Raw genomic sequence first — 19,913 nt, forward strand, 5'->3', positions numbered from 1 at the left:
GTATCTGTTGCGTTAGATAGTTCTTATCACTCTGGTGTATGTTCAAGTAAGTCTAGTTTTAAGTAGGTATTTGATACAATAACAGGTGAAACGTCACGATTGGTAGGACCTCAACATAGCAGCTTCACTCCATGAGGATTAATGTGCAGACCCTGGCTCCAAATTTTTGGAGATGAAGATGAAGATGGTCCCGTTAGTATCTGGGATATTTTGGCTTAGTTTATGGACAGTGAGAGGAAGTGGAGATGTGTCGTCCATCTTTATTTAACTACATAACAAATCCACCCCACACATGGTGAAGGTTGAACCCAGAACTTTGCGAATGGCCAAATGAACAGGAACCAGTGGGCTGCTCACCACATTTAACTTTAAGGTCATTGCCCCTGTATTTGTTTCTGTGTTCATCGGAAGAATATTTCGTCCCTTGTTTAGTTTATCTCACTTTGCTTTGCTTCTTTTGACAACATTGTGTTTGTTTTCCTTTTGTGTCCAGTCACACAGTTTGGACAGTTACAGAGGCTGAACACAGTATCAGAGTAACTTGACAAAAAAGAGTTGTGCAAGGATACAATTGTACAAAAAATCTAAATCAAATTAAAGTTTAAAACACAAAACCTACTTGGTAAATGTTATACGTAAAGTAACATTTAGGCACCTCCTTGCATTTCCTCAATTGTATTCTGTCCTCTAATCACTCTTTGCCATATCTCTCATGTCCCCGTCTCACTTCCTTCCACCCACTGACACAATTTTGGCACAGCTCTCAGTTGGTATCTAACATCAGTCCCTAATGCATCTGGATGGGAGGTGCACTCTGTGACAAATGACCTCACAAATAACTCTGATAGAGGAAAAAAAAAACAAGGTCCCAGTAATCTGTGTCTGTCCCCACATGTCCCTCCACCAGCCTGCGTCTTAGTCCTTGTATCCATCCCTCTCTCCTTTACCCCTCCTCACCAGCTTGCCAGGGAGAGAGAGAGAGAGAGATAAAGAAAGAGGGAGAGATGCGATCATCAATCTTATCCACCAATCTTTAGCATCTCCCGACACTTCATCTCAGAACCCCCTCTCCACTTGATGTCTGACTAAATTAGATTAAAAGACTTCTTTGTCAACCTTCCCGAAGGAGAGAGAAACTCTTTTGGTCTCTGCTCACACACTCAAATGGAGGCCGACACTTCTTATATTGTGTAATAGCTAAACCAATTTTCCCCATCTATTGTGAATCAGATCTCATAAAACAACTGAATGAGTGATAATAACAGTATATTCAATCATCAGTTTCTGAATATTTTAGGCCCTTTGCACAGTTTATTCTTGCTTTATTTCATCAGAGGCCTTATTTTCTATTCCAAACCAATCATCCCTCTTTGTTTCGGGGCTCAGCGAGGTAAATCAAGTGTGAAGGGACCGAGAGGATCCAACTTAGACTGACCCTGTCACTAAAATGTGGTTAGAGAAAACACACAGTATTGTTTTTAAATTGATTTTAATGTGTGTCTGATACACTCTTTTTTTTTATTTTGCCACAGTTTTATGAAGAGAATAACCAACCTTAGCTGCTGAGAAAGCGGAAAGCAAAGAGGAAACATTAAAACAGCTTCTCACTCTGTGTTTTATAGGTCGACACACTGGTTCAACAACAACCCACTGAATTTAATAGAGCGTGCAGTTTAGTATGGGAAAAGTTTTAATGGGATAAGAAAATCTGCGTTTTGATTATTCACCGAACACCTAAACAAAACCCTGAAGCCATGGAGGTTATGTTTTCATCTGTTTCATCTTGTTTGTTTGTTAGCAGGATTAAAATGGAACTTGGAAGGATGCAGTCGGGATCAGGGAAGAACCCGTTAAATGTTGGTGCAGGTCTGGATCAGGGGACGGATGCAGGATTTCGAAAGAAATGATACGAAGATCGTGATGAGACAAATCGGAGACTGATTTGTATGCGTGTGTGCAATTTGGTGCGGATGGATTGGATTTAAAATGTGACTCTGGGGCCTTGGCGGAGATACGAGCTCTCACTTCCATTCTATTTGTTATTGGGTTTGTTTCGGTGTCTCTCTGCTCTCCAGTGGTCACAAATCACTTAAAGCCAGGTTTAAGATTTCCTCAGTGTGATCGAAGAGTGTGAAACCTTGAGACACTCCGTCATAGTCCTGTGGCCAGCGCGGTGTACTCACTCCAGTGTGTCTCCACACTCACAAGGCCATAAGACTACACACAAATACTGACACTAACGCACTCGCAGACACACAATAACACCCCATCTATCACCCCCCACCCCCTCCCTGTTACGCCTCCAACCAAATTAGATTGTGATTGCTCTTTCCGAGGTCACTTTTAATTAAACTGAGATGAGGACATGACACACGGGATTAAGCCCATCCTACCACTTCAAATTATGAATTCATAACTAATGCTGGAGCCTATTGCTGTCAGCCATGACCTCCACATCATTTATGTTTAAGAGCACAAGGAAGTACCCTAATTGTCTTCTTCCGCAGAGATAAAGAGCACGAGGGGGTATAGTATGTATATATTTAAGTAGGTTGAGCTGCATGCCTTGTCTGTGACCATATACGGTAAATCAATACTGACTTGACCACAGACACAGAGAGAGGGACAGACGGAGCGGTAGACAGTAGAGTAAAGGTGAGGATTTATGACTCTGTGACGGCCTCATCTGACACAGCGACCATCTCAAAGGACAGATCAATCACGTAGCGGGAGGTGAGCTCCACTGAGAATAAAACAAAGGTTTCTGAGATTTGATTTGATTAACGAGATTCGTAAAATCTAATTTTGTGGCATTTATGAACAAATACTGGTCTGGTGGGGGGAAGAGGAGCTGAGAGGAGCTGAGAGAAACTGAAGAATATATGCCTGTGTCCTATGTTGATGTAAGTGAGGGCCATGCCATGTTCAGGGAGTTATTTAGCTGATCTGGACAATTCGTAGAGATGAACATATAAACATATGTTAGACTCTGAACATTAGAAGTACATGTATGGCCCGGTGAAGCATAAATCTCCAGAATACCTTGAAAACCTAAAAACACTTGAAAGAGAGTATAATGATGATGTATTCGTGGAGTTTGCATGTTCTCTGCATTGTTTTTTCTCCAGCTTCCTTTCAACAGTCCAAAGACATGCAGATTTGGGGTAGGTTATAATGAAGGTGTGATTGAAAAATAGTTTTTTGTCTCTATTTTTACAGTTTTCAGACATGAACTACGGAAAAACTCTGGGTCAGAAGTTTGCCTTTCGAATGTTAGAAACATCATCAATGTGCCCACTTCATTGCAATGAATCCTCCGGAGATTTTCCTGCTGTGTTCTCATATACGCTCGACATTATCCAGAGTTTTACTAGGGGGCTGACAGAATAAACTCTAAAGAGTGACTCAGACGTTTGCATTTTCACATACAACCACTGCGGATCATTTCAGGAGATCATCGGGAGTTCAGTGCATGTCTGAAAGCATCTTATATGTCATCCCTGCAGCACGCTGGGGACCCGTTCACGGTGTAACCTGCCTCTCGCCGAATGTCAGCTGGGACTTGCTCCAGATTCCCCATGTCTCTTAAAAGATAAGAGGTATCGCTAATGGATAGATGCTGATGTTAACAACAGTTTACTAGTGTATCTGTAGTAAATTAAGTTTTCATTTATATTCATTTGATATAATATTTAAACCTTGACAAAAGACGATCCTGCTGTTTGCTAGGACTTCAGGCATAGTCAACAGTCTATGGCTTCTGCTTCCCTCTGGACATGCTCCTTTGGATGTTTTACCAAAAACGGACCAAAGAAATCCATTCCTGATTGATTCTGGTCCAGGAGGAGCTGTACTGACCTACACAACTATTTTCTATTTCTGTATCAAAGTCTTCAGATCGACAAAACAGTCTAACATCGCTATAGAAGCGGCTGTGAGCAAAGCTTGAACTACTGTTACCAGTGTTTTCCATTTACATTATCGACTGGAAAAAAGAAACGTGGGACGAAAAAACCCTTCTTTCCTTACCTCAGTGATAAAAGCCTTGGCAGTGGCTGGGCTCATGAACAGCACGGCTCTGCGTAGTGTATCCCTGTATCGATGCAGCTCGTCCACACGCATTGTTCTGAACAGGCTTGTGATCATCATGTTGATATTAGATTCCACCTTCTGCAGGGAGACGTCCATTCCCTGCTGAGAGGTCCGGTCCAGGAAATCCTCGATACCACGGATATCTGGAGGAAGACAAATGGAGATACAAATGGGACTTTAGATTTGGCTCCACACACAAATTCCTTTGGAGATATTATACTCCAAACATTATTTCCGACAGGCGGAGATATTTCTAATATTAAAACCTTCACTGTGACTCTACATCGTAATCTCTGCACTAGCTGATTTGTTATCTCTCTATATGAATAGGTTCAGTAAATATCTCAGTTCATGAGCTTTTACTGGAGGTGATTCTTTGCTATCAGTGCATTTGCATCACTTGAATTTTATCCTTTGTGTTTATCAGGGCCACAGCTTGTGTTGTCAGCACATACCTAGAAAATGTTGAAGATAAAGAAGTATTTTGTAGACGTGCACCCTCACACACAGATGTTAAACGAGAGCATTGATGCATATACATCAGTAGCAAAAGACAAACATTATGGTTTAAGTTGTTTGTTGGGTTGGAATGGAGAAATGAAATAACATCCTGCAAAGTGTTTTATTTTGTTTGTTTGGGTTATATCTTTTTAAGTCATTTAAATGTCTGAATTGTCCAACTGTTTCAATCAATCAATCAAATTCTATTTGCATAGCCCATACTCACGAACCACAATTAGTTGTTTGAGTCTTGATGAAATAGATTAATTTGATTATAGCCTATGAATTGTTGGCTTGCAATTGGTTTCCATCTGGATTTGAGAGCCGTAAGATGAATAAATACTCGAGTTGGGTTTTAAATAAACTCATATACAATTTTCAAAGGGAAATTATAAATTGAGTGGTGCTCAGATTTCCACACAAAGTATTCAGCCGTGATTGTGATGAATGTATTATTCAAGTGCGGATATAGTTCGAATAATTGTGGCAATGATTTCTTGCCATATATTTCGCATCACACTTTTTATTTCACATTTCTCGTTTCTTTTCCTCAAGGATCTATTTAAGGCCTGTATTTTTCTGTACAAGCTTCTCCTCGGTCAAATCATTTGATAATCTAAAACTGCTCTCTCTGCTACAGTGATGACATTCAGCTTCATCTACAGCTAATCCCAAATAATATGGATCGATTCAGACCCACAAGGACTGTCTAGACAAAGATAAGATGACTCAGCTCAATAAAAGTAACTTCATGATTGAGATTTGTGTCCCTCAGTGACCGAAAAACATTGAGTACACACAGAATAAATTGAAGCATCTGTCCTCTGAACTAAGACTAGTGAATGAGGCACATTTTTTAAATTGAATCTTATAGTTATAGTTTAAACAGAGGCTTTACTCCTCTATATGTGTGAGTGTGTCTCTGCTAGTCATCTGCCAAAAACATCTTCATTTTACAGGTTTGGTTGAAGAATTAATAAACGCTATATACTTATAATGATTAGCCTGGGGCCCCAAAAGTCCTATAGAACTTTCCTAGTGCTGCATATTCTGTTATGTGCATTGAGGACAAAGCCCAAATAAGTAGCAGTTTTGCTGAATCTAATGTACGTTCCCACTGGGATCCTGAGAGCAGAAATAGCTTGTGACACTGTTAAGATTTTCAATTAACTCGCCAAACCACCATAATTATCTCTATTAAGGGTTATTTTTGTATGATAACAAAACCAGGATGCTGGTGTCAGTACTTGTACTGCAGAGACTGCTCCATACTTAATGAGCTACATTGCAGGTCAAGGTAATCCTAATTAAGGCACTTTGGTTGAGACCGCTGTTAATGATGTCAATGATGTGTGTGTGTGTGTGTGTGTGTGTGCATTTGCGTTTGTGTGTGTGTGTGTGTGTGTGTGAGGCTATGAAAAGCAACTACCTAATGATGTATTTGATATGGAAAACGAATGACACTGTCGTCATTTCCAGTGTCATGGCTAAGCAATTAACTGGATTGATTAGACTTGTTAAGGGCCAAAGGGCTGGGGCGACAGTGGGATTGCATCAATGCCCAATTCTGGAGGTTTAACAGCATATTAAGAGGAGACGCGCCAGGCAACAGCTTTGATTCAGAAAGAAATTAATTCAAAAGAGAAGACACACACACAACCCAGTGCGCGCAGATGACACTGATTTTAACAATATCAAGCAGACTGGGAGTTCAGAAGGTTCAGGAAGGACAGCGAAGGGTCTTTCGGAGAGATGTCACATTAACACCTTTTTTCACAGTGAAACATTACTGGAGGATGTTGTCAGTCTTTTAGCGACAACATAACGATGTAACAGGACGAACATGGCAGTGAAGTGATAATAGTTTGAGGTGGAAAGTTGAAGTCCTCCTCCTGCTACTTTATTTCCTTTCCTACAGTGGTATAGAAACATAATAAACATAAACGGATGAAGCTGCTGAACAGCTGGATGATGCGTGTGTTGCCGTGTTAGCCCAACATATCTCTGCACTGCTGTGTGGCTCATGGATCTACAGTCATGGGTTGTCTGCTAATTGTGATGTTGTTGTTGTTGTTGTTGTTGTATCCCTTTGTGTACCTGTGCTTGTGTGTGATGAGCAAACAGAGACATCAGGATCTTGAATGGCCAAACAACAGTGCTCTAATCTGTCCAGCAGCACAGAGGTAGCAAGCAATTAAAACGTAATTGGTATTATTAATTATCAGAAATAATAATGTGAAGTAATAATAGTACTTACTTCTAAATTTATAATAAGAGGCAAGACAAAAACCATTCCATCAAGCAGTTGATACTGACTGATTAACAATATGTGTGTGGAGTCCTCATTTACTGCCGGAACAAAAGCACTCGACAGTTGAAACTAAGGTTTATTTAAAAGATATTTAACCCTGTGCTTTAGTTTATCATGCTTGCGTTCCACTACAATAAAGAGCTTCAATAAGCACGAGAGCAAACACAGCCACAGAGATGTATGATTGCACACGAATGCATGCACATACACATGCACACAAACAAGATTTAAGCTCAGCTCGCAAGTCTTAAATATCCATATTCATGCTGTCACAGCCATTGCGATATATAATCAATGGTGCCAAGCTACACACACATTTTACACCGATTTATGTTCTCGGTGGTTAAAAAGAAATCTATGTAAATCAACAGAATCGAAAAGCTTTTGTCAACAGATCAAAAAGAAATCAAAGAATGTAGAGAACTCTTTGGTAGCATTAAGTTGCTTATTCTCATGCATGCCGTGCTTGTTTTACTAATTACTTAGTGCCAGTACAGTTTGCACCAACAGGTGTTTACCAACACACTCATGTTTGAACTGTTTCGGTGCTTTATGCAAGTTCTGCCTTTTTTCCTGGGCTGTATTTTTGGCCTCTTTAGTCGGCCTGTCAGCTCTTCTCTCCATCTGCGTGCTTGCCTTAGTGACTGACTGAAGGGTCAGTCTGGCTGCATTTGCCATCATCAATCCTTTCTCCACCCTGGCTTATAGTGCAGGTTGTGTGTCTAATGCATTTACCTTGCTCCACTGTTTGAGCAGCTTAGAAAACAAACCCCACAGCCTCACTCCCTTCAGCTCACTCAAACTCACTGCAATAAAAAAACTGTGTATTTGTAAAGAATTTGTGTCGTGTTAGTTAACGTGATTTAGGACGATGTCAGATATTCGTTCATGCAGTGGAGGCTATAAACAATAATGTGATACACTGCAGTTTGGATTGTGAGTTCGTAATTAAGGATGCAATCATAAAAAAACATTAAATTTAAGAAGTTATCAAAGAAATAATATTCATGTTTAACAGTGCGAAACAGTTCTATGATTAATTCTAATAAACTGCAAAAGTAAGACGAGCCTAGAGATGTAACCAGTGACACAGAAAAGGAGGTGGAGAACAACGGTGACATGCAACTTTAAACTATGGATTTATCACTGTCCAATTTTACACATTAATGGTCAAAAACACCTTCAAGTTCGGTTGATTATGCCGCTGTTCAGAGGACGAGGCTTGAACGTGTGGTCCCCCACCACTGAGCGGATCATTGACTGTCAGCTGCTCTCCATCAAGGAGCGTCAGGACACCATAGCGGATAAAGAGACAGGTAAAATTGCCACCGACCTTGCCCACCCAGGCAACCATCTGTTTAAGAAACATTCCTTCAGGAGACAGTACCGGTCCATTAACACCCTGATCACCCATCACCTCCACAGCTTTTTCCCCAAGCGCTGTCACCTCACTCAACCACTCCCCCGAGTCACAGATGCAAAGACACTGTGCATCCCCACAGTCCCAGCCCTCTTCATCCTCATCTAATATGGATGAGTGTATTACTGCTGCCATGCTATTCCCCTTCAACTAAGTGGTTTTTGCAACATTTTCTAAAACTTTTAGAGAGTCTGTATGACCCTGAGTCACTTCAGGTTCTGTACACTATAGCTGCGTTTCCACTTTCCCTGGGAACTAGTGACCTTTGCTGGAGCTCCACTGTCTCCACTGCAGTAGCCAGGGTCTAATTCAAGTTTGGGGGAAATCCGACACAGAAAACGTAGAAATCTCTGCTCAGGTGGTCGTAAAGCACAGGAACTGTTGGGTTGGGGCGTACAGTGTTTTGATTGGTCGAGCATTCGGTTTAACATCAGGAGATGCTGCTTTCGCTTTGCGTATTTTCCCGAACAGGATACAGTTCTCAGCAGACCGGTACTCCTGCCCTCACTATACATTAGTTGCAATTCTGTACATATCTATATATATATATATATTATGTTTACAATCACCCCCCTGGACAGACACCTTAGAACAAATTCTGTTTATATCCTGTCTATGATTGAACCATAACCCAATCAAATGATTTCTGTATTAGGAAATGATTTGATAAAGCGTTAGTCTTCTGTATTCTGTACAGCTTTTTGTAGATATCGGTTGTTATCGGCTAATTTGCCTTATCTCCCCTTGGCTTTAGACTGCAGTGAAAACTCAGGGAGACAACAGTGTACAAGAACTATTTTGTTCCTTGAAAAGAGTTCTGGGTACATTTGGTTGAAATGTTTTCTTAGTTCAGTAACCTAATCAAGCTGGTGGATAAGATGCCACGTTTCCTTTAACTTCATCCACGCTGTGTAGTGATGATTGTAAAGTTTATTTTGTTCCCTTTGTTATTGTGCTGCTCTTAGTAGAGAACATGAAGACTTAAATGATATGCAAGTTTCTTTTGATAAAAGAGCTCCATCATTGGTGATGGGAATACTGATGGCCTTCCTGGAGCACCTTCTATCACCTTGCAAAATGCCAACATCGCTTTTCAAAATTTTAGAAAAGTGAATCTGGCATTTTGAGAAGAAAACTCAATCAGCTTGAACGTTTTCCATAATTTCTTATAAAACAGGGTTGAGTTTTTTTGAGTTGTTAAGGTCTCTGTGTGTGTGTCTCTTTTCCCCATTCGTCAGGCTTCCCTTCTCTCCCATCTATCCTCCAAGTCCCTGGCTCAAAGTGAAAGCTCGAGTTAATGTAGTGTAGCAGCCAACAGCACGGAGGGATTGCACCTGCATGTACCGACCAGCTCAGTGGTACTCTGTCTGCGTTGAGAAATCTCTACTTCTTCCTCCCCCTGCTTGCTTTCCTCTCATCTTTCTCTCTTCCCTTGGCTATCCATCTGAAACCTCCCTCGGTTTCCCTTGTTTGCTTTCTGTTCTATCAAGATGAATCTAATTTTGGGAGTGTGTTCAGTCCAAGGTTTTATTCCACTGTGAGGCACAGGCTCCGTTTGATGTGTAAGGTCCGTCAATTTCACGCAGGAGACGAGCATTTGCATCCACCTTCAAGCCAGTGCTAGTTTCTTTTAACTCTGCAACAGACTAAACATTATCTTTCACTTACTTTAACCACTTAGTTTTCTATCTTTTTTGTTTTTTATTAGTAGAATATTATTTGCAACTTGTCATTCAAGTGATGTGTTTGTGTTCAGCATGGAAATATCACAAAGGTAAGCCATAAAAGAGAAGATACTCATGCTGGTCAAGACAATGCATAGGTCATTTCCACCATCTATGGGAAAAATATGGGTTTCTGGAGCCTGCACTGAGAACGGTACTTTAGAGGGAGGACAGCAGAGGAGGATAAAATGGCATCAAGGCCAAAGAGGTGAGCTGAATAAAAATGCAATTTCAACAACAGCTAGTAGCACATGGCAGTGTTTTATAGTGAAGACATTCCTTGCTTTATTTCCTCGCGTCGTTCCTCTCAGGGATTCAACCTTTGCCCTAAAAACACAATGTTGAGTTTCATTATCATTACACCTTCTCTAAAGATGAAAAGATGTTGCCTTCACTAATACAATACTGTTTTTTTTTTTTTAAATTAAATGTCATAATTGCAAGTTATCTTTATAAGGGCCCATCCCAACTAAAACTTTAGATTTGATCACCTTACATTGTCACAACATAAAACTTAATTCTTGGAAAAGCATAATGGAAAGGTAAATATATACAACTGTAAACACAATACATTTTTTTTGCAACTGCCTCTCACCTATCTCCAGCCTGCTCTGCTGTTAGCCCAACATCACTATCTCGTGGCTTTGTCTTTGCACTCGTCTTTACCTCTGGCTATCTTTAACCCTGCCCCGGGCGTTTCATTGTTGTATAGCTCAAAGGCAGTGGTTCCTGAAATATGGATTGAGCCTCAAACTGGAATGCATGCCTGTGGCTCATAAGTCTGGGTCTAGAGAGTGCATATCTCGGTTGGAGTCGTGGCTGAAAATGTTTAAGTGCCCGGCCCTCAGAATCTAAACCTAAATTTGGGAATTTACCTCCATACAGGGCATACAATGATTTAGGCCCTCAAGCATCAGCAGCCCTCTGCCGGCTGCCTATTGGTTTTCTAAATCATTTATTCCTTCAGATTTAAGTGCCTATCCTCATCCACCATTCTTGCTTTATTTTCGTCCTTCTCTTTCTCTCTTTCACTCCTTTTTTTATATTTCTCAAAGCCCCAGGCCTCAGATTCCTGAAGTCCCCACAGAGAGCTTAACTAACACTTAAAAACCAACACTACACAAAAGGCTTGGCACCTTTTAGGTAGGCAGTGCCTTCCCAATCTCCCCTTTGTGCTACACTAACGTTACCACTAACCATAGATATCTAATGGAACCCACCTTGATTCTTTCAACTTTGATATCAATAGATCTGGATGTAACAGCTGCCATGATGAGATGCAGGTTTATTTTCTGTTAAAGGTTTCATTTGATAACGTTTGTGTGTCACCACAATGTTGAACCGTGTTGAAAACAATGGATCCCTGATTCATGCCAAGCATCTGGGGATGGCCGTGTGTGATTTTTAGCAGCAATACTTCTTGGTAAATATGAGACAACTGTGTCTCACATGTCTGCATCTTCACCACCAGAAGCAAAGATATGAAATGTGCATGATTAGTGAAACTCACAGGAAACAATGAAGAGCGAAAGAGCAAGCGTGTGCGGAATTGATTGAATTTACGTTAATTGTTGCCATCAAAACAATGCAACAACCGGGGGAGGCTGATTCATTTACCCAAGTCTGTGAAACAGAAAAATAAATGCTATATTTTCTTTCTGCTGAGATTCGCTACAAAGACAATATAAAATGTAAACTACACAATAAAACAGTATGTTACTGCAGTAATTAGAACTGTAAAAGCCTTTTCCACGCAGCACTTTGCACCACAATAACATCATGTTCTCAAAGCACTCTGCCATATTCAATGCTGCAGCTTCGCTTTGGTTTGTCCCTTTACTTCTAACTCGACTTTTCATTGCTTATGATGTTCAACTCACACTGTTCTCCGATGATGTAAACTACTTATCTCGGGTCAGACCCTTCTGTCCTTCTGCAAAATGTATTTCACCCTTTTTTTTGATGGTTGATGTGTTTATTTGCCTTATCCTCGTCCTATCTTCTGCTATGCCTTCAGATCTCTGTCTCTATTCCCTCTCTGCTTTACGGTTTCCCTTCTCCCTTATACATTCACAATCTCTCTCATCTCGTTTTCTCTGTGGCTCTCCGTGCGAGTTTACTCTAGGGGAAAAAGAGTAAGACATGACCTCCCGGAATAAAGCTTGTAGATCTTTGGTCTTTGCCTCATGAATGCACCTGTTTGCCTCCACTCCTTTGAATTTGCTTTCATCATCAATTTTCACATGTCTCACTTGGCATAGCTTTTAGGTGTTTTTCAACATACCCCCCACTTCCCTGCTGCTGAAATAAATCCATCTTTTCATCTATTAATTCATCTCTCATCATTCCTTTTTTCCCTCGTCTCCAGAAACGAGTCTGCTCGTCAGTTTCGTCATGCGCCCCTCGCTGTTCTTCGTCCTCCCTTGTCCCTTGTAATTCTGGTATGGTTCAAATATGGAGGCTCATTATTTCCAGGTTTGGTCCTAACAAACATCCAGTTAAATGGCATTGTGAGTTTCCTGAGGTTTGACTCATTAATCCTTGTTTATTTCCCCCCCTTCCCTTTGCCAACACAAGTCCTTTATGTGCCTTCTGTGTCACTAGAGCTTCAAGTCATTTCCTCTTACAATAGAGGCTGAGTCACATACAGTAGGTCTGTACCTGGAAACTTTGGAAAAATATATCAAATAGAGTTTTAACAATGTTTTCTCTACAAGCTGATGCATGGAAATAAATATGATTGCTCTAATATTCTGTTTATATTTACATATTTTTTAAATATACTCAATGCCTACACCCTAAGACAACAAACAGAGAATATGAGAACTGTGTGTGACCTATTGGAAACATGTTTGATCTAATATCTTGAAACGGTTAAATAAGATGTTGTTTCTTCTTTAGAGAATCAAAATGTGTTTGTTGTATTTCTTTTATTCACTGGAAGTCAAAGCTTTTCAAAAAGAACATTCCCAAAAGTATCCTCCCTAAAGCATCTGCTGCACCTTCCTGTTTCCAGTCTCTGCTTGATGTCTTACTACCTGCTGCCTGTCTATATTTACTCAATACTGCACTGAAGTAGAGTTTTGAGATACAGATTTTCTGCTACTTTATACTACTACATTGCCACTACATTTATTCGACAGCTTTGCATTTAAGATCTAGATTTAAAATAACTTGCAAAAACCTTTCATTATGCACAATATTGTTTATGATTAAACCAACAGTTTCCAATCTTTTTGGCTTCTGATACGTAAAAAAGCTGTATGTCACATTTCAGATAATAAATCTTCAAATTAGCCAATATTTTACCCAAAATCAGGTCAGAAAACCAGAAATAGGTTTGTGTATCAGAACTTATCTTTTCTCTCCAATGTATCTGGCAATCCTGTTTATAACATGTATATGAAGAAGCTGAAACTTGCTTCACCTCCAGCAACTACAACAGTAACAAGCTGCTTCGCCAACTATGCTCCAGTATTTAGTATCTGATGATGTCATATATAAAAAACAGTCTGAAGGACCAAACTAGTACTTGTATTTCAATACTTTATCTGAATTCACCTGTACTTATGTAATTTTAGTTGATTTTTCATACAGCAGCTTTACCTGAGTATTTACGTTTTCCTTATACTTAAGCACTTGATGAACTTTCATGTGTGTTTTTAGGTGTCTTCACCTTTAAAAATGTCTCAATTAAATCCATCACTTTTTAACAACATAATATCACTTGTTGTTTTTACAGGGTGACCAAGGCCTTTTATAACCTTCCCCTTCTCTTTCTCTTCATCCTTTTTTCCAACCTTTTTCTGCTCATTACCACCTACCCTGTCAGGTATTTCTCTTTGTTGCCCTCTCTACAAATGGGCAGTTGCAACAAGGCGACATTCTTCACTTCAACACCAACAGACACAACATGGGAATGAATCCTCTTCTTTGTATGAACCCGTGAGACAGTGGTTGACATTTCCACACTTTTCAACTCTGGGGAGTAAAGTTTAGAAAGAGGAGTTTTCCATTGTTCTCACTTCATGAATTACTAATGGACACACTATCACGAGGGAGTTTAGAGATAGGAAGGAGGTCGATCTAGAGGAAAGACATTTTGTTTTAAACTATAACCATGCTTCATTAGATGGCACTATGTGAGGTGAGGGAGCCGTGTTTAATGACCATGGTCTTCGGTTACAACCTGAACTCCAACCCACAGCACTATGAGCACATGGCACAGAGCCATGACACTGCAGCATCTATGAGCTGCATTATGACACACATGGCCTCTATGGTATCATCTTAAAAGGTGGACACAAATTTATTGATTTCATAATTAATTTTAAAAAGGGCTTAACGATAGATTCTAAATATCCTTTCAGTTGAGGAAACTAGTGCAGTGCCCCTTTAAAACAAGCCAGTTTAGAATGGGCTGTTAGCTTGGTATTAATGCTCCGGAGGTATACAGAATTATTCCTTGTAAATATTGAGTCCTCCTCAAATAGTTCTACAATATTTTTTTTGGGGAGTGTGAGCTAGACGTTTTGGTGCAGAGCTTTTATATACAGCCTATGAAGTGGCGTTAGAACCTTTTGCGTTCATCCTACCTGGTTTATCGAAAACGACGATTTGTCAATGTTCTTCCTAAATGCTTGAATAACTTTGAATGAATTACTGAGCTGGTGTTATTTTTTCATTGATTGAGTTTCAGCTTGTCAAGAGGTCTGTTAAGCTATCGAGTGATTCTGTGAATGTTGCTGCGATGACGGAGTACCGCAACGCTCGTGAATGTCTGTGTCAGCTCTACAAAAAATCTGATAATCAAAATGATCTGGAGGGACAGATATTATTGGCTGCAGGCTGGCACCTGCCAACCAATGCTGTAGTTTATCCCAAGACGTAGAAGAATAGAAGAAGACGTGTTTGACTCGGTCCACAGACTGAAAGCTCAATGTTCCAACCCCACTGATTGCTAAAGAGCACGTCACCCGTTTATTTATTTTCTATTGATATCGAAGGTAAAATTGCACTAAATTCAGCACTGCAGTTCCTCTGGCAATTTACAGTACACATATAAAGTACACTTTCTATATAGACCACCGACTTTTAATTTAATGTTTACCGCGGACAATACCAAAGACCTTTTATCATCTCTATTCACTTTCATTTTTATTAAGCCTAGCATGTCTTTCCAAAATATGAGCACTTTCACCTAATAAAAGACTGGCATCCTAACAAGCAGAATACTTTAAAAAGGCTCTTTACTCCAGCTATAACCTTTTAATATTGTGCCTGGGGCCCCTCTTCTCATTGGCTAAAAGCAAAACAAAACAAATCATCTAAATGCCAACAGTGTTATTACCACTAAGTGCTACTTCTCACATTTGCTCGACAACAGCAATGTGTCACTCATGTGTTTTTTTATTACATATCAGCTTTTACAGTACAAGGCACCTGAGGGACGACTGAAAGGAAGAAAGAGGGAGCATGAACAGAGAGGAAAAAGAAACGAAAGGAAGATTGAGGGAGAGAGAGGGAGAGAGAGAGAGAGAGAGAGAGAGAGAGAGAGAGAGAGATAGGGAAACTATGAGAGGAAAGAGAGAGAGATAATAGAGAGAAAAACATGCGTTCTCAGTGTCCGGGACGCACCAGTAGAGCTGAAAATAGGGATTGGGACAGTTGCAACGTAGCTTCATTTGAGACGACACACTCAGCTGTCTGTTCTCCGAAGAACTCTCCTTGTGCAAAGGCGACGTCTTTTGGGAACATTGCTATCATCTTAAAAGGCCATCCCTCTTCCCTCTCTACCTCGCTCTCTCTCACTCGCTCTCTTTTTCTCTTTATGGGTCTCTCGTGCACATTCAAGCTTCCCCCTTCTCTCCTTGGGTGAGGCCATTAGGGAACAATGGCGATATCTTTAAAGGGCCTTCTGTGGCTGAGAGAACAGCACTGCCAAAACCCAGAGGATCCATGTGCTGAATCAGTGGTCACAGAGCACAGAGGGGATATAGGGATTTAAGTGGGCTAAGAACGTGTGTGTGTGTGTGTGTGTGGGTGTGTGTGTGTGTGTGTGTGTGTGTGTGTGTGCATTGAATGTGAATGGGGATGAATGGGGTCGACTATGTTTGAACTTTGCCACATTTGGGAACAAATTTATTGAAAATTGTCCATCTGGAGGGGGAAAGGTGCTCTTGCCTACAGTGTAGATTAGGGCAAGGTTGAGGTTAAAACCTTTTCCCCAACAGGCGTGAATTTATTTGTTAGTCACTGTAATGCAGATGTTAAGAAGTTGAAGTGTGTAATGGCGGATTTGACAGTGTTGCAGAATTTAAAGTTAAAAGTAATCATCATCCATCATCAGGGAGTGGTCTTGTAAGATCCAGATTCAGCATGACGCCTCTTCTCGACATGTGAAGAGATTCCTATCTTTGATTTTGACATACTGATACTCCATTCTTGCCCTCAGCTTAATCATTCATCATGACTCAGTCTGACAATAGTTGTTACTTCATGTGCAATAGACACACAGAGGAGGACTGGTTCTTGGCCATCTCAGCTGTGTTACCTGCCAATTACTGTGCAGATTGGAGGAAAATGCTCTTTCCAAATGTTGCTTTAATTTAATTATGGTATTAACTGTGCTGACGTCTGCAGTGTGGGACGAGCGTTTCCAGAAGGGCCACATTAGCCACTGTTCAATATGCATCCGATATTAACTGCATGGTAGAGCGCAGTAGTTAGTGCTTTCACGTGACATATTCGATATGCTGATAAAATGCTGTAATGCCTCGTGTTTGAGTCGGCAGAACACATTGCAAAACAACTCCACTACCAGAGATCACTGTGGAGATCAATGCAACAACGCATTAATTATGTTAATTCAACACAATGAGTGTGAAGGAGCCCCATAATGGCTACATGCAGTAATTTGACGATAAAATACTAAAGGCAGACAACTCTTACACTGCTTTCTATTGGCTTTAACTCCTAGGTGTGTTGTAATTCTGCCCACCCAGCAATGAGTAATGTCACAGGTTGTGTTTTTTCATTAGCCACCAAAACACTGGGCCTGTCCTTTCACCCGGTGTCAGCTGAGATTGGCTTCAGCAGCCCTGCGGCCCTCAAAGGATAAGCGGTAAAGATAGATAGAGCATTCATTGAGGTGTTCAAAATGCAACATGCGTTTCAGCTCATTAGATGCAGTGCACTGGCATTGTCTTCTCTGGGTGAGCAAGAGTTGAATTAGCTTCATACATAAAGGGGAACATGTGGCAAAGTCCTTATCTCAACGCGATAGTAAGTTAATTTAACGCCCGGGGCTGAACGTGATGTCTTAGCAGTGCATGTGCTTGGCAGAATGTCTTTTTTTCATCACAGTGCCCATGTTATCAGGTTAGAGCAGCCACGCTACCCACGTGAGCCGCACCGCTCGTGAGTCAGGGTCTCTCCAATTTTCTCTGTGTGCCAGTTCACAGCAAAATACAGTAAAAATGATCTTTCACCACAGTTTCAATGTCTATCTGTTGAATATATCACAAAAATAAATATATGCAACACTTCGTTAACCTGTTTCAAAGTAAAAGCACTTTGTAGGACCAGAAGATACACAGCTTCATACGGCAGATTTCTGGTATGTAGTTGAGTACATAGGCTACTTTTATTTGAGCGAATACAGTTGTCATAGCAGAAACCTCATGTTGCAGCTCCACAGCAGACACGCTCCCTGCATGAACGACATACTGTACGTGCACAGGACGCAGCACATCAGCGACGCAGCCATGACGTCTGCACATGCACCCAGTGCAGCCCAGACGTAAGGATGTGAGGTGCAAACCATAGCAATAATGGTTCTTGTCTGTATAATGGAGTGAACAGGGTGTGTGAGTGAGTCTGATTAAGTTTGCAACACCACTTTCGTGTATAACAGGAATGTGATGATGTGAAGGTGTTGGAGGACAAAAAGGACACAATGAAGCATGTTGTATAAGCCTAAGTGTCACATGTATAAAGTACACCTGTGCATTTGAGTACATGTGTACAAGCCTGGAAAACAGCAAAACAATATTTCTGCAGAAAGCAGCTAAGAGACTAAAGGAACAGAGTGCCACTATATAAAAGGACATAGAGTTTTTCTCATGTAATGTTCAAGTTAATGGACTGGAAAGAGAGGGGGCGAAGAGACGGAGAGAGACGCAGAAGGAGGGCAAAATGAAACCGCGTACACACAAGGGCAGACTGATGTGCCACCAGCATAACGATGTATAAAGATGCATATGCATGTGTGAGCCTCCTTCAGTGTTTTCATGCATATGAATATGCATGCACATGTCTGTATGTGAATGTTTGTCTGTGTTCATTTGCTATACACAGAGAGAGGAAGAGAGCATAGACGTCTGTTTGCTCTTATAAGGTCCCAACAGTGCTGGGAAACCACTGATGGGACGATATTGATGTTGGATAAATTCAATATTGTAATTGTTACTGATATCAATAAGAGATTAATCAAGTGTTTTCTTACCAAAATTAGAATCATAGAAGAGGATGAACTTCTGCCAGCTATACTCAGACACCACTTGCATGATGACCTCATTGAGATAGACAGGTGGGCGGACCATTAGGGTGTAGTCATCGGTTCCAGGGACGCGACCGATGGGTGGGCAGGCGGAGCGGGGACTCCCGGCTGGGGAACGCTGGATGAAGAGGTGGGGGATGTGCATGGCATCGGACAGACTTTGAAGGCTGCCCGCTGACATGCAGCCGATTGAACTGACCAAGGCCAGGATACCGCGGTTCATCAGCTCGCAGGCTGGATGGAGGAGAAGGAGGCAGCAGAGAGAGAAGGAAGAAGGGAAACAGAAGAGGAATAGGTTATTTTTTAAACCATACAAAAGCAATGGTTCTACTACTCTTTTTTTATTGTCAGAAACCACTGGCGGTAAACAATATATTTTATAACTATGGGCAACACCAAGTGATTTTTTATCAAAGTAATAATTTGTGCCAAGAGTGTAGCAAGGCAAATCATTCTTATTCTACAGGTCACCACACTGCAGCACCAACTGAAAGAGACAGATATTGTTTTCTTGTTTCATACATTGTTATTTTGAGAACCAAAGCTGCTAGAGTCATACACAACCTGCTTTGTGGATAACTTGACATAGAGAGGGATGAGAATACAGTAGGTAAAGATAGATGGGAGGGTATTGTGCACTACATGCAAAGACTCTCATTCATTGAGATTCTCATTTCAAGCTAGATGCTCATTTTACCCCTGGACATGATAAAAGTCCATATAAAACAGGGGTTGGTCTTCAGGGTGTGATATTCCTTTAAAACATAAATAAAACAATACTAAACATTTATTGACGCAGAGCAAAATGCCACATTTATGAAACAAGATGACCGCATCACTAAAACACTTGGTGCGGAACACGCATTCTTCTTTTTGCCCGTCTATTACAATAGAGTCAGAGAACAATGACCAGTGTTTCAGTTTGTTGCCATTTCACCCATTTCAAATTTCCATCACATCACATTTTCATTTTTCCATTATGACAAAAGCAACCTGACAGCAAGCATTATTCTAGCTATTGAATAAAAGTCAAGTCAAGCCTTAAGCCTGAAGTGTAACACAGTCGTGCAAATGTCCAAATTATGAATTGACCTCCAGGCTACTTCCTGAACAATAATACAATATATATATGGCAGTCTTATATAGAAGACTATTAAAGTATCGCACCATAAAAAAGTGTAGTCAAAGATGGAGCCTAATAGAAAACCATGTTGTAAAATGTTCCCTCCTTTCCAAAGAGACGATCCACAGTCCCCTGGCTGTTTGTGCCGTGCTGCCTAAACGCTCCTCAGCTCTGAGACACTA

The 19,913-nt window shown here is 40.7% G+C and overlaps 1 protein-coding gene across 4 annotated transcripts in view; it reads right to left on the reverse strand.

Moving 5' to 3' along the window:
* The window catches only part of grid2 (glutamate receptor, ionotropic, delta 2), a 442,863-nt gene that overhangs the window by 170,778 nt on the left and 252,172 nt on the right, over window positions 1–19,913 (reverse strand). For all 4 annotated transcript variants that reach the window (XM_034595238.1, XM_034595241.1, XM_034595239.1 and 1 more), the window contains 2 exons: window positions 18,555–18,842; window positions 4,030–4,235 (listed from right to left, as the gene is read on the reverse strand). In XM_034595238.1, coding sequence (XP_034451129.1) covers window positions 4,030–4,235; window positions 18,555–18,842 — 494 coding nt within the window. The remainder of the gene's footprint in view (window positions 1–4,029; window positions 4,236–18,554; window positions 18,843–19,913) is intronic.

The sequence above is a fragment of the Hippoglossus hippoglossus genome, chromosome 9, assembly GCF_009819705.1.
Source record: "Hippoglossus hippoglossus isolate fHipHip1 chromosome 9, fHipHip1.pri, whole genome shotgun sequence".
Classification (NCBI taxonomy): Eukaryota; Metazoa; Chordata; class Actinopteri; order Pleuronectiformes; family Pleuronectidae; genus Hippoglossus; species Hippoglossus hippoglossus.